At 56.5% G+C, this 11,105-nt stretch overlaps 1 protein-coding gene across 2 annotated transcripts in view; it reads right to left on the bottom strand.

Moving 5' to 3' along the window:
- Window positions 1–6,150: 6,150 nt before the first annotated feature.
- Window positions 6,151–11,105, bottom strand: part of GLI2 (GLI family zinc finger 2) — a 134,269-nt gene continuing 129,314 nt past the window's right edge. For both annotated transcript variants that reach the window (XM_040979178.1, XM_040979179.1), the window contains 2 exons: window positions 9,722–10,073; window positions 6,151–8,573 (listed from right to left, as the gene is read on the bottom strand). In XM_040979178.1, coding sequence (XP_040835112.1) covers window positions 6,151–8,573; window positions 9,722–10,073 — 2,775 coding nt within the window. The remainder of the gene's footprint in view (window positions 8,574–9,721; window positions 10,074–11,105) is intronic.

Raw genomic sequence — 11,105 nt, 5'->3', positions numbered from 1 at the left:
TTCCCCAAATCCCAGCCTGGCACAGGAAGAAACCCCAGAAGCCCACAGAGTTGCTGGGGACTGCTACCCTGAGCCCCCCAGCTGCTGCCACTAGCCCCCTATCCAGCAGCCTGCTTGGCAGACTTCAGCCAATGCCAAGACCAGAGCCAACATGGATGGCCACAGCTGGGCCCCCACAGCTGTTAGGGACTCAACATGCTCTCTGGACGACCCCCAAAGGCCACCTGTCCCGAGTCTTCATCATCTTTCCTGGGCTTTCCATCTCTTCTCACCAAGGAGACCTCCTTGACTCCCACATCACAAAGCGCAAGGGCCGCCGTGCTGATTCTACTGGCTGATCCTCCACCTCCAAGTGCAGGCATCACATGTGGGCACTGATTTGTGCCCAGCTGCTCCACTTCCCTTACATCTCCCTCATTATGGCCTGGGAAAGCAGTGGAGGGTGGTCCAAAGCCTTGGGACCCTGTACCCACTTGGGAAACCCAGAAGAATCTCCTGGTTCCTGGCTTTGGATCAGCTCAGCTCTGACCATTGTGGCCATTTGGGGAGAAAACCAGTGGATGAAAACTCTCTCTCTGATTGTTGGATTGATCCAGCAATCTCCTTCTCTCTGTAAATCTGCCTTTCCAGTGTGAATAGATAAATCCAAGAGAGAGAGAGAGAAGAAGAAGAAGAAGAAGAAGAAGAAGCTGTCTCATTGCAGTACCAAGTTGATGAGCCCTTCCATTTGTCTTCTTGTTCCAACAGTGCTGCTGTCATCCTGCCATCCAAGGCCAGCTCTCCCTGGTGTCCCCTTTCCCACCACACACTCGCTCCCAACACCCATACTGATCTATTTGGCATATCTTTCTCATACTGCCAGCAACTCTTGAACGTGCAAACATCATTCTTGTTAGGGGAGAAAAAAATCCCCAGCAACAGAAATTCTCCCTGCTGTTCGCTCTTGCGTGCTCCACTCGGCTGGCAGTCTTCTGGGAAAAGCTGTCTGCATTTGTTTCTCACTCCTCCCACTCCCAGCTTCTGTTCCATCACACAACAACGCAGCACCAGCTCCCATCGCTCAGCTCATTCGCAGGTGTGAAGGTCACCTGTCCACCTATACATCCAAAGATAAGGCTCAGCCTGGACAAGTAGACAAGGAAGGGTGATGGTCATTTTAGGAAGGGTAATCAGAGTAGCAAAGACCAAAAGGAGGTGAGATGTGAGTCTTGAGGCTCTCTGGGGGGAGCGAGAGTAGGAAGGGCCAGTGCAGAGGCCTGGAGTCAGTGCACCTGGGGACAACATGAACGCTAAGAGGATGACTGACATGGGATCTGAGTGAGAGCTGTGGGCCATGGCTCTTGGGTTGGCTGGGCCAGTAGCACAGGACAGATGCTAAGCGGCGGAAGGAGATGACTGGAAGGGATTGATCCAACAAGAACGCAGATGAGTTTGTAGGAGTCTGGGGTCAGCCGCGTGGACCGACAGGGATACAGCACAGGAGCAGAGAGCTGGTCAACCAGCCATCCTGCTGGGGACAGCCAGAGCCTCTCACGTGATGCCTGCCTGGAGGATTCATCATGCTGACAGCTGGCACATTCCTTGGGAACTGGCCCCTGCAGTATACCCTGGAGGCTGATTGTGAAACGCAAGCACATCCTAGTTACTCCCTCAATTCAGGATTTCCTGAAAGATAGCATGTGGGATGGGAGAGAAACATCAGGGCCCAGGAGGACGCCTAGGCTGCCACTCCTCTGAAGTGCAAAGCCCTCCAGCTCTGGCCGTCCATGCCCCCTCACCATTCCTTCTCACCCCTATTGCCACCTCTTTCTCCTGCTGGCTCCTGGCCTTTTTACTGCCATCACTACTAAAATTAAACAATTTGTGCATTTGAAAGGTATGGCATCAGGCCTGGCGCAGTAGCCTAGCAGCTAAAGTCCTTGCCTTACATGCTCCAGGGCTCTTGCAAAAACCCCGTGCACATCCTGCCAGTGAAGCAAGATCTTCCCACGGGCAAGACACTCCCTTGCAAACACCACTGAATGCTTCTGGATCCTGCTACCGCCTTCCACCCTGGGTTTGAGACCAGAGCTTGACTTCTAAGATTCTAAGACAGTGGCATTCAAGTTCCAGTAGGAATGTTCTCACAGCTCTTCTGGGCTCATTTGGGGGTGAAGTTGCTATAGGATTTTTAAACGCTGTTCTAGGGATCCATGGCTGGGAGAGGAAATGTGTTATGAGTCCCAGGCCTCCTATTCCCAGTTTCAGCCAGAGGAACTCCACTTTTACCTGTGTTATTTTTTGTTTTTAAACCATGATACACTCATTTACTTAAAAGTCAGTGTTAGAAATTTTTCATTGGCTTGCTCACTTCCTGGATGGGGCTTAGCTAAGTCAGAGCCAGGAGGCAGGAGCTTCTTCCAGGTCTCACATGTGTGTGCAGAGGCCCAAGGATTTAAGCCATTCTCTTCTGATTTTCCAGGTGCATTAGTGGGGGGGCTGGATCACAAATGAAGTAGCTGGGACTTGAACCAGTGACCGTATGAGACACATGCTTCGGGCTGCAGCTTAACCCACTGTTCCACAATACCATTCCCTTAACTGTGTACTTTACCTTACAGAGCCAATTCCAAATGCACAAAAGTTTTTATGACTCTCTAGCCAGGAAGCCACTAAACCAAGTAGCCTGGATGGTCATGCCCTTGGCACTGTATACCTACAGGATACCCTGGAAAGCGATTTCTGTGGACGAGCAAAGGTCATTGGGCTTAACCAGCTCTTGGCAATTCGCAGTTCCTAAGCGTGTTGTTGAGTACAGTGGCAACCACTTCTTCATGAGTGAAGAGGAGGAAGCCCTGGTGTTCCTTGCCTGCTTCCTGCTGTCTGTTGGGGTGTCAACTTTCCCAAGCGTGTAGTCTTTGGGTACAGGGCTGCACAGATGCACATACACAATGCGCTGGGAGATATCTCTGATACACGAAACTAGTCCAACTTCCCTACTGCTTTCCCCAGAACTGAGGCAGAGGTCCAGGAGCCTCACCCTGGGTTACAGGATGTGGGGTGTTCACTGTTCAGAGACCTGTCTCCCCTCCTTGTACTTCTGCGTTTCATTGAGTGGGGACTCTGCTATGGGGCTTGACTCCTGTCCTTGGCCCAGGCCTAAAGAGGCCTTGCCTGTGTTCTCAGCAGACGCTTTGTGCTTCTGCCATCAACCATGAGACAGCTGAGCCATTTTCTGGTCTCCGGGCAAGAGAAGCCTGGCTAGCAGAGCCAAGAAGCCCCAGCAAACCCAGTAAAGAGAGGACTGGGTTCTTGGAGTCCTGGCTGCCCCATTTCTGATCCAGCTCCCTGCTAATGCACCCAGGAAAGCAGAAGAGGGTGGCTCAAGTCCTTGAACCCTGCACCCATGAGAGAGACTTGGATGAAGCTCTTGGTTTGGGGAAAGTGAACTAGTGGATGGAAGATCTCTGAGTAACTGTGTCTTTTATCTAAAGAAGTTAAAAGAACTCCCGGTTGTATGCGTGTCCTGTGCCTCTGCGCTTGCCAGCAGGCTCATCTGAAGAAAACAAAAGCTGCATGGGGCAGAACTAAGCAGTCCGACCCAACCAGCTAGATAAGCCGAGCCTGGTGCCTCCATCAGCGCACACCAGCCCAGGGCCCGCCCAATGTTTGCCTGTGGTGTTGCCAAGCATCTGCGGAAGTAGTACAATATAGCTGGGTAGTGATGGAATCAGCTGAGTGATTGTGATGGACTCTGGTTTCAGGTAGACCTGGAAGACGTTAAGCCTCCCCTCCCCCTACAAAGCAGGGCAGCGAGTACAGCCCAGAAGGGGTGACCGTGTTGAAGAGTGGGCAGGGCTGGGTCACCTCCTACACTAAGTTCCCCGCCCACCCCCTGCTCAGTGATTCTCCCCGTGGGGAGGAGACGGGAGCGAGGCCAGGAAGACCACAAACTCCCACCTTCCATGGGAGTTTCCTGCACTCATTCTTCAGTGCCCTTGACTGCGTGACATTAGACGGGCTTTGAGCTGAGTAGGTGCCCGGTCAGGTGATGCCCCACGGAAGCTGTGGCTGCTATATATCTGGAAGAAGAGGCTCCTGTAGAAGGTACATACCAATCCTCTTAAGTAAGCCCTGGGTCTGCCTTCTCTGTTTAAGTTCCAGAACTTTCTCTGATGCCCAGACTCAGCTTTATGCCTCCCTTGGGACTGTCCTGCAGTGGCCTTGACCCATGGAGTTTGCTAGACTGAGGTTCCCCCTGCCAGGCTGACTGGAGGTGCCACCTGCCTGTCCGAGGGCATGCCCTATCCCACACTCCCACCCTGCCCGGACCCAAATGAACTCCATCCAAGTACAGGAGTGAGCACCCAGAGTATTGCTGTCTTCACCTGATACCTGACATAGCACCTTGACATTCAGGCCCAGAGGACTGGCCAAAGTGCCACACCACAGCCAAGAAAGGCCTTGGCAGCACCACCCCACCCCCTGCCACTGCTTGGCTAAGATGTGGCTGTCATTTTTTTTTTTTTTCCCCAATGTGGCTATCAATTTTGACATCATGAAGAAAAAAAAAGTATATATATATATATAGCCTCTTCTCTGTTCAGACACACCAAATTTACTGCCTTGGTTCTCATTAACAACCATCAAGCGAAAAGCAGACAGACAAGACAAATTATGAAAAAATTACTTTTTTAATGTACAAAAAAAGAGGCTTATTTACAGGTTGAGCATGTCATTTCAGACCATGGCATGTAGAAAAAGCTTAAAATGTTCTGGAGATATAAATCTGGCAGACAGTATATATTGCAGGGACTGCGTCGTCTGTACACGTTATCTGCAGGCTGGGGGAAGGTCCAACCGTAGCTCAGGATGTGTCGACCCCCCAGCCCGGAGCCTCGGCCATGTGTCAGAGCCGCCTCTGGACTCCAACAAGAAGCTGGATGTGCCAGATCCCAAGCTTCCTGCCCTGTGCACAGACCTTCCTAAGGAGTTCTCATTGAAGTCAGGGTCAAGTGCGGTGAGCATGGCAAGGCTGTGGTGAACTCAGGATGAGAGCCTTGGGGATGTGGATGGGAGGGGGGGTGCTCTAGGAAGGCGTGGCAGTTCCACCTCTGGTCTGCTCCAGAATGAGGTCTTCTGAAGCCAGTTCTAAAGTTCATTTCCAGGTGGGGGTAGGGTGGTGGGATGGTGGTGGTGGGGTGTAAGAACATCCAGGAGTCCCCAAAATACTGGGCACAGCATCCTTCTCTGCCAGTGGACGGGGAGACACTGGGAATTGTACTGTGGCCTGGAATGGCGCACACAGTAGGGCCCGGAAGAACCTGGGCTGAGGCTACAGTCAAGCCCCGGCTCTTCCCTTGGCAAAGTGGGCAGACAGTGCACTGGAGAAACATGAGTGGGTAAACACGCGACTTCTTCCTGCAGGCAGCCCTCCAGAGTGGCTTGTGTGGCTAAACCACGAGAACACCCTTGAGGCCAGGAGTCCATCCCTGGGCCAGAGCCCCCAAAGTATTTGGAGACCAAGTGCACCGTGCCCAGCCAGGGCTGCATTCCTCCCGCAGGAACACTGTAAACACCGAGTGAAGTGGGCAGCCACTGCAGCTGCTCCTTAAGGTCCCAGCTTCTTGCTCTTTGCTCTGGCTATATATCCATAGGTTGCTCGTTCATGCACATTGGGATCCCAAAATCAGCTTCACTTGGGGGAGTGGGGAGGCAGGGAAACAGAGGCCAGCTCTACCAATTCCAGAATTGGGGTGTGTTTTGGGATTCAATCCCCAGGTAGAGTCCTCTACCTCTAGAGCCAAGTTCCCTACAAGAATGCAGGTGGGCTGGGAGTTTCCGCAAGCAGAATTTCCAGGGATGACCTGCAGGCTCAGCCCTGCATTGGGGTCCCAGGAAAGCCCTGGGAATCCCTCATGAGCCCCAAATGACAAGAAACCAAGAGAAGCAAGGTTTGCGTCCTTTGCTTCCGTGCAGGAAATTTCTGTTCCACGATCTTCAAAATCATCCAAAAAAAAAAATCCGAGGGGATGCCTGTGATAGACCTTCTGTGACAACCCGGTGCAGCCAACAGCCCTTGGGCCACCTTAAATACTTCTATGGTGGGAGAAGAGGGGGCAGCCAGAAGCCCCAAGCCACGGCAGCTGGGGGAATCTACGACCCCACTTCTTACGTCATCATGTTCAGGAACTTGCTCTCCTCAGCCAGGCTGCTCAGCATGGAGCTCATGTCCCCTACGGCCATGTTGCTGAAGCCCGTGGGGAGGGTAGGCAGGGCCAGGGAGCTGCGGGGTGTGGTGAGACGCGAGGAGCTCTGCGAGAGGTTGTGTAGCAGGTTGGGGCTCAGGGCTCCCGAGAACAGGCTGGAGTGGTCGCCGTCATCCATGATGGCATCAAAGTCAATCTGGGAGGCCTCCAGGAGCTGTGAATCCACTGTGCTGGACACCTGGTCGACCCCTGGTGATGGCAAGGGCTGGGGCTGCACGCTGTCTGAGCAAGCCTGCGGTTGTGCCTGCTGGGACTGCTGGGGGCCGTCTGGGACTCCATCCTGCTCATACATGTGGATCTGGCCATAGTAGTAGAGCAGGTCCTGAGCTCCATCTGTATCCTGAGGAGGCAGGGGCAGCACTGAGCCCATCGCTCCCTTAGGCACTGCCTCGGCTGGTTCTTGGTTGGCTGGCATGGTAGCCCTGGCATAGGCCAGCTGCTGCTGCTGCCCGGCACGCATTCCACGATGGCGGCCAGCAGGGTTGGGCTCTGGGGGTGGCTGGGGCTGCAGGAGGCCAAAGTTGGGTGCAGCTGCTCCTGTGGGACCCAGCTGCTGGGACTCCATGAAACCAGGCTGATGGGAAGGTAGGAGACTGCTAGAGCCCTGGCGGTAACTCTCTTGGTCCATGGAAGTGCCCAAATGATGGCTTTGTTGTGGGTAGCCCTGGGCTGCGTGAGGTGGTGGTATCCCAGCCAAGGAAGAACTGGGGACCCCAAGGTCCCTGTGGTGGCTGCTCAGTGCCATGGGGCCTGCAGAGGCTATTTCCATCTGTTGAGGGAGCCCCACGTGGCCTGGCTTGGCTGCCATGTTGTTGCAGGATGAGAACTGCTGGGAGTGGCCTTGAGCATAACCAGTGTGGGGACTCCCAGTGGAGGTCAAGTTGGCACACTGATTGCCCATGGCCGGCTGTCGCAGCTGCTGCTGCTGCATAAAGTTCACCCTGGCTGCAGCAGGCACTCCAGCACCGCTGCGGGGCTGCAGGTGCGACTGGGTGCTGTCCAGGTTTCCAGGCCTCGGCTGCAGGGCCTGTGGGCTGTAGCCTGGGTATTGGCCAAAGGCTGCCTTTTGTGGCACTATGGCCAGGTTGTTGGTTGGGTAGGGAGGAGGCTTGGCCTGGTGGGCCAGGGTGTCCATGGTGCCTGAGCTAACTTCGTTCCACTGCACGGGCATGCTGTTTTTGTTGAGGCTGGAGGGGGTCCCGTAGCCCAGGTGACAGCCTCCTAGCCCAGTGGCTGAGGGGCCCACATTGGAGTCTGCAGCCATTAGCCTGCGTTGGCTTTGCAGCCCGGGGCTGGGAAGCTTGGGGCTGTGGGAGAAGCCAGGGCTTTCCGAAGGTTGCACCTGCCTGGAGCTGGCCTCCAGAGCGCCCCTGGTGCGTGCCTTGATGTACTGTACCACGTCATCCGGTAACACCAGGTCATCCTCTGGCAGCCCCAGGTCAGACTCGGGAGCAGTGCCGTCCGCCCCCGAGGTCATGGCCTCCATCACCACGTTCTCACTGATGCTAGGTGGCCGAGGGGAGTAGGCGCTGTGAACTAGGCTGCCGTCTGCGGTGGTGCTCGGGTGGCTTGGCAGGCGGAGGCCTCGGCGCTCAGCGCAGGGAGGCAGTGGCCCAGGGTTTACGTTGTGGGCGCTGTGGAAACGCTGCACCCGCGGCAGTGTCAGAGCATCCAGGGGCCTCCTCACTGGGTCGCTGGCCCGGCGGGTGGTGGCGCCGGGGACCTCGTGGGGGAAGGTGGGTGCAGCCCCCATGGAACCTTGGCCATGCCCGCCGTAGGTTGGTCCATCACTGCCACGGCGCGGCGCCAGCAGGCGCGGGCAGGTGGCGGGCAGTGCACATTCAGGGCCATCCAGCAGCGCCAACCGCGTGCGCAGGTTCATGCGCTCCAGGCCCGGCAGCGGCGTGGGCGGTGGTCCTCCTGTGGCCGCGGCGTACCTGGCACGCAGGCTATATTGCTGGGCGGGCGTGAGGTTGAGTAGTCCTGAGCCGGCCCCGCTGCACTGGCTGGCCTCGCTGGAACGTCGTGATGCGTCGGTGGAAATGGGGTCGTAAGAGTCAGCGGAGGAGCTGGCGTGGTGCGGCCGGCCGGCACCCAGTGGTGAAGCCTCGCTGGAACGTCGACTGGAGAAGTAAGGCGAGATGCCGGAGGAGCGGCGGCTCACTGTGTAGGCCGAACTGACGGTGCTGGTGGAGCTGTCGCGGCGCTCCTGCAGCTGGCTCAGCATGGTCACCTCGCTGGCGCCTGGCTCGGGCTGCCGCGAGCTGGACAGCAGTCCGGCCGGCACCCCGCCCCCACCGTTGCCGTAGTTATCGAGAATGGAGCCTGTAGGGAAACAGGAGGGTTAGTTTCTGGGGATCCAAGGGCCCTGTCTGCAGGGGAGTGCACATAGCCAGTCCACCCTGTGAGGGTCAGGGTCCCTGCTTGTGGGAGGTGCACAGTCAGCTCGGTCCCTGGGGATGGGGGCCTTGCCTTTGCGGGGTGTACAAAGTCCACAGAGCCTCAGAATAATCACACAGTAAACACTCCATTATGATCTTTAAGTGGAAGAAGGGCGTCTGGGAAGAGCTTGACGTCTGATGGGGACAAGCAATTGTGAAGGGTGGGGAAGGCAGGCAGCTCTGAGTTGGTCCAGGCTGCTTTCCCTCTGCCTACCTGCCCTGGTTATGCCAGGTTACGCCAGGTTATGCCCACTTCAGTTTCTCCAGCTGAGAAGCAGTGCACTGAATTACAGGGCAGGGGGTGAGCAGGGCTGGGCTGCTGGTCTAGCCCCCCGGGGCTGTCAGAGCCAGCAGCCTTGACCATTACACTGTGGTAGTTAGTGAGCATCCGCTAGCTGCAGGAGTTTGGGAGGGTCACTTTGGGCAAGATGGCTGTGTATGGAGCGAGGAAGATCGCATGGTGAGGCTAAGAGTTCAAGGTTGCAAATCTATCTTTCCAGCAAGAGTGGGGGTGGGGCATGGCAGCATCTACCACAGCGGGCGTCCAGTTTGAGGCCCAACAACGCTGAGCACAATGCTTGTCAAAGATGCCTTCTGAATCGCTGGGCACAGGGCTGACACCTGCAGGAAGCTCTCCCTGCTCTTCCCGCTGGACCTGTTCTCTCTTTGCCCCACAGAGTTCTGCAGGGGGTGAGGGAATCTGGCGGGATGGCAGCCTAACCCTTTTTCTGGACTGAGATTACACTGCTTTCCTTTCTGGGGTCTTGGCCATGGTGCCTGTTGCTGGCCCAGAGCGTTGGCAGGAAGAAGGCAATATGGGCAGGGTGTGTCTGATTTTAGGGGATGAATAGCTCCAAGAGCATACCTTAGCTCTGGGGACACACAGGCCTTGGTTAAGCCTCATATTTGCTGTTAAGCCTCAGTTTGTGTATCTGTGCAGTGGGTAGGTAAGATGATTTCTATAGTGAGCGGCCAGTGCACGGTATATGTGACCCTAACTAGCTAGGGTGATCCCAGGCCCTCTGCACTTACCATTTCCCGGCAGAGGAGGCAACTTTGTGTTCCGGGTGTGTGGAGCAGGTCCGGCCCAGGAGCAGGAGTCCTTGAGCGACTTGAACTTCTCCTGCTTCAGCTGCTCCAAACGGTGCATGGTGGTCATGTGTTTGCGCAGCTGCAGGCTGCTGCCCACGGTGGTGGCGGAGGAGGGGGCCGCCAGGGCCGTGGCATTGGCCCCGGGGAGTGTGTCATCCAGTGCGGTCAGATCTCCCAGGCTCCCGGGCCCCGGCCCCGGCAGCTCCACGCCGCTGTCGTTGTTGGGGGCACTGCCCAGGGGAGAGGGCTCGCTGCTACAGGATGACCGGGCCCCGGGGCTGGCCTGACACAGCTGCGGAGGAGGCAAGGGGAGAAGGTGAGGACTCACAGAGAGAGAGAGAGAGAGAGAGAGCGCTTGCATGCTGGAGAGGAGCCCATTAGGTCCCTTCCCTGCCCTTGACCTTGGCCTCTCCAGCTGTGGGGTGCATGATGTGGACCCACACTGCCTCCTGAGCAAGGGGAGTGGCTGGAGAGGAAGCACCTGCTTGCCCAAGGCACCCAGGATGGTACAAAGAGGGCACTGACCAATGGGGAAACAACAGAAGCCCGGCAAGGCCTAGGTCAGGAATTGCCAAGGCACATGGTGACCACGGAAGGGCAAGTTGTGGGGAACAACTCTTGCCTGAGTGTAACAGGCCAGGGGCAGGCTGGCACAAAGAACTTGGACTGCTTCTCCTGTGCCCCAGGTGCCTGGGTGTGGCTCACTGCTGCGGCTACCACAGCCCCACATACGAGCCTTGGCCTGGGGCAGCCACAAGCTTCTCCCCATCAGGCCACAGGCTGCACAGGAAATTTCTAGGTCTGTATTCCTCTGCAGTCCCAATTCACACCTCCCACCACACCGTCGCCTCCTGCAGCCAGGTTCCTAACTCCCTTGGCTGTCCCTCTATTTGTTCCAACTACCCTACCCTGCAGTTCTGGCTCTCTGTCTACCTTCGCAACCCAGGAAGGCTAGACAGGCAGCCCAGCCCACCCTCACACAAACACACACACACACACACACACACACACACACGCCCAGGCCCACCCCACTCCCAGTCAGCTCCTTGGCTCACCTCAGTACCGTCTATCCTTAGGGGAGGTACAGTCAGGGGGGGAAAGAGGCAGAGACAAAGAACAGGTGGTTAGAACGACAGGAGTCAGGGGCAGGACGGGCCAGGATGCAGACAGGACAGAGGGTTGGGGGTCAGGTGCTGGCTGGAGTGACAGGTGCATGAGGACTGTCCTACCCACAGCGGGGTGGGCGTCCCCATCCCTGTAGCAAAGGAGAAACCGAGTCAGAGCTGACTGGACCCTGATGGCGTAGGTTCCACATGAAGCCCAA

The sequence above is a fragment of the Ochotona curzoniae genome, unplaced genomic scaffold (assembly GCF_017591425.1).
Source record: "Ochotona curzoniae isolate NIBS_2020 unplaced genomic scaffold, NIBS_Ocur_1.0 contig_3037, whole genome shotgun sequence".
NCBI lineage: Eukaryota > Metazoa > Chordata > Mammalia > Lagomorpha > Ochotonidae > Ochotona > Ochotona curzoniae.
The sequence above is the reverse complement of the archived record's forward strand: the minus strand, read 5'-3'. Positions and strand labels throughout refer to the sequence as shown.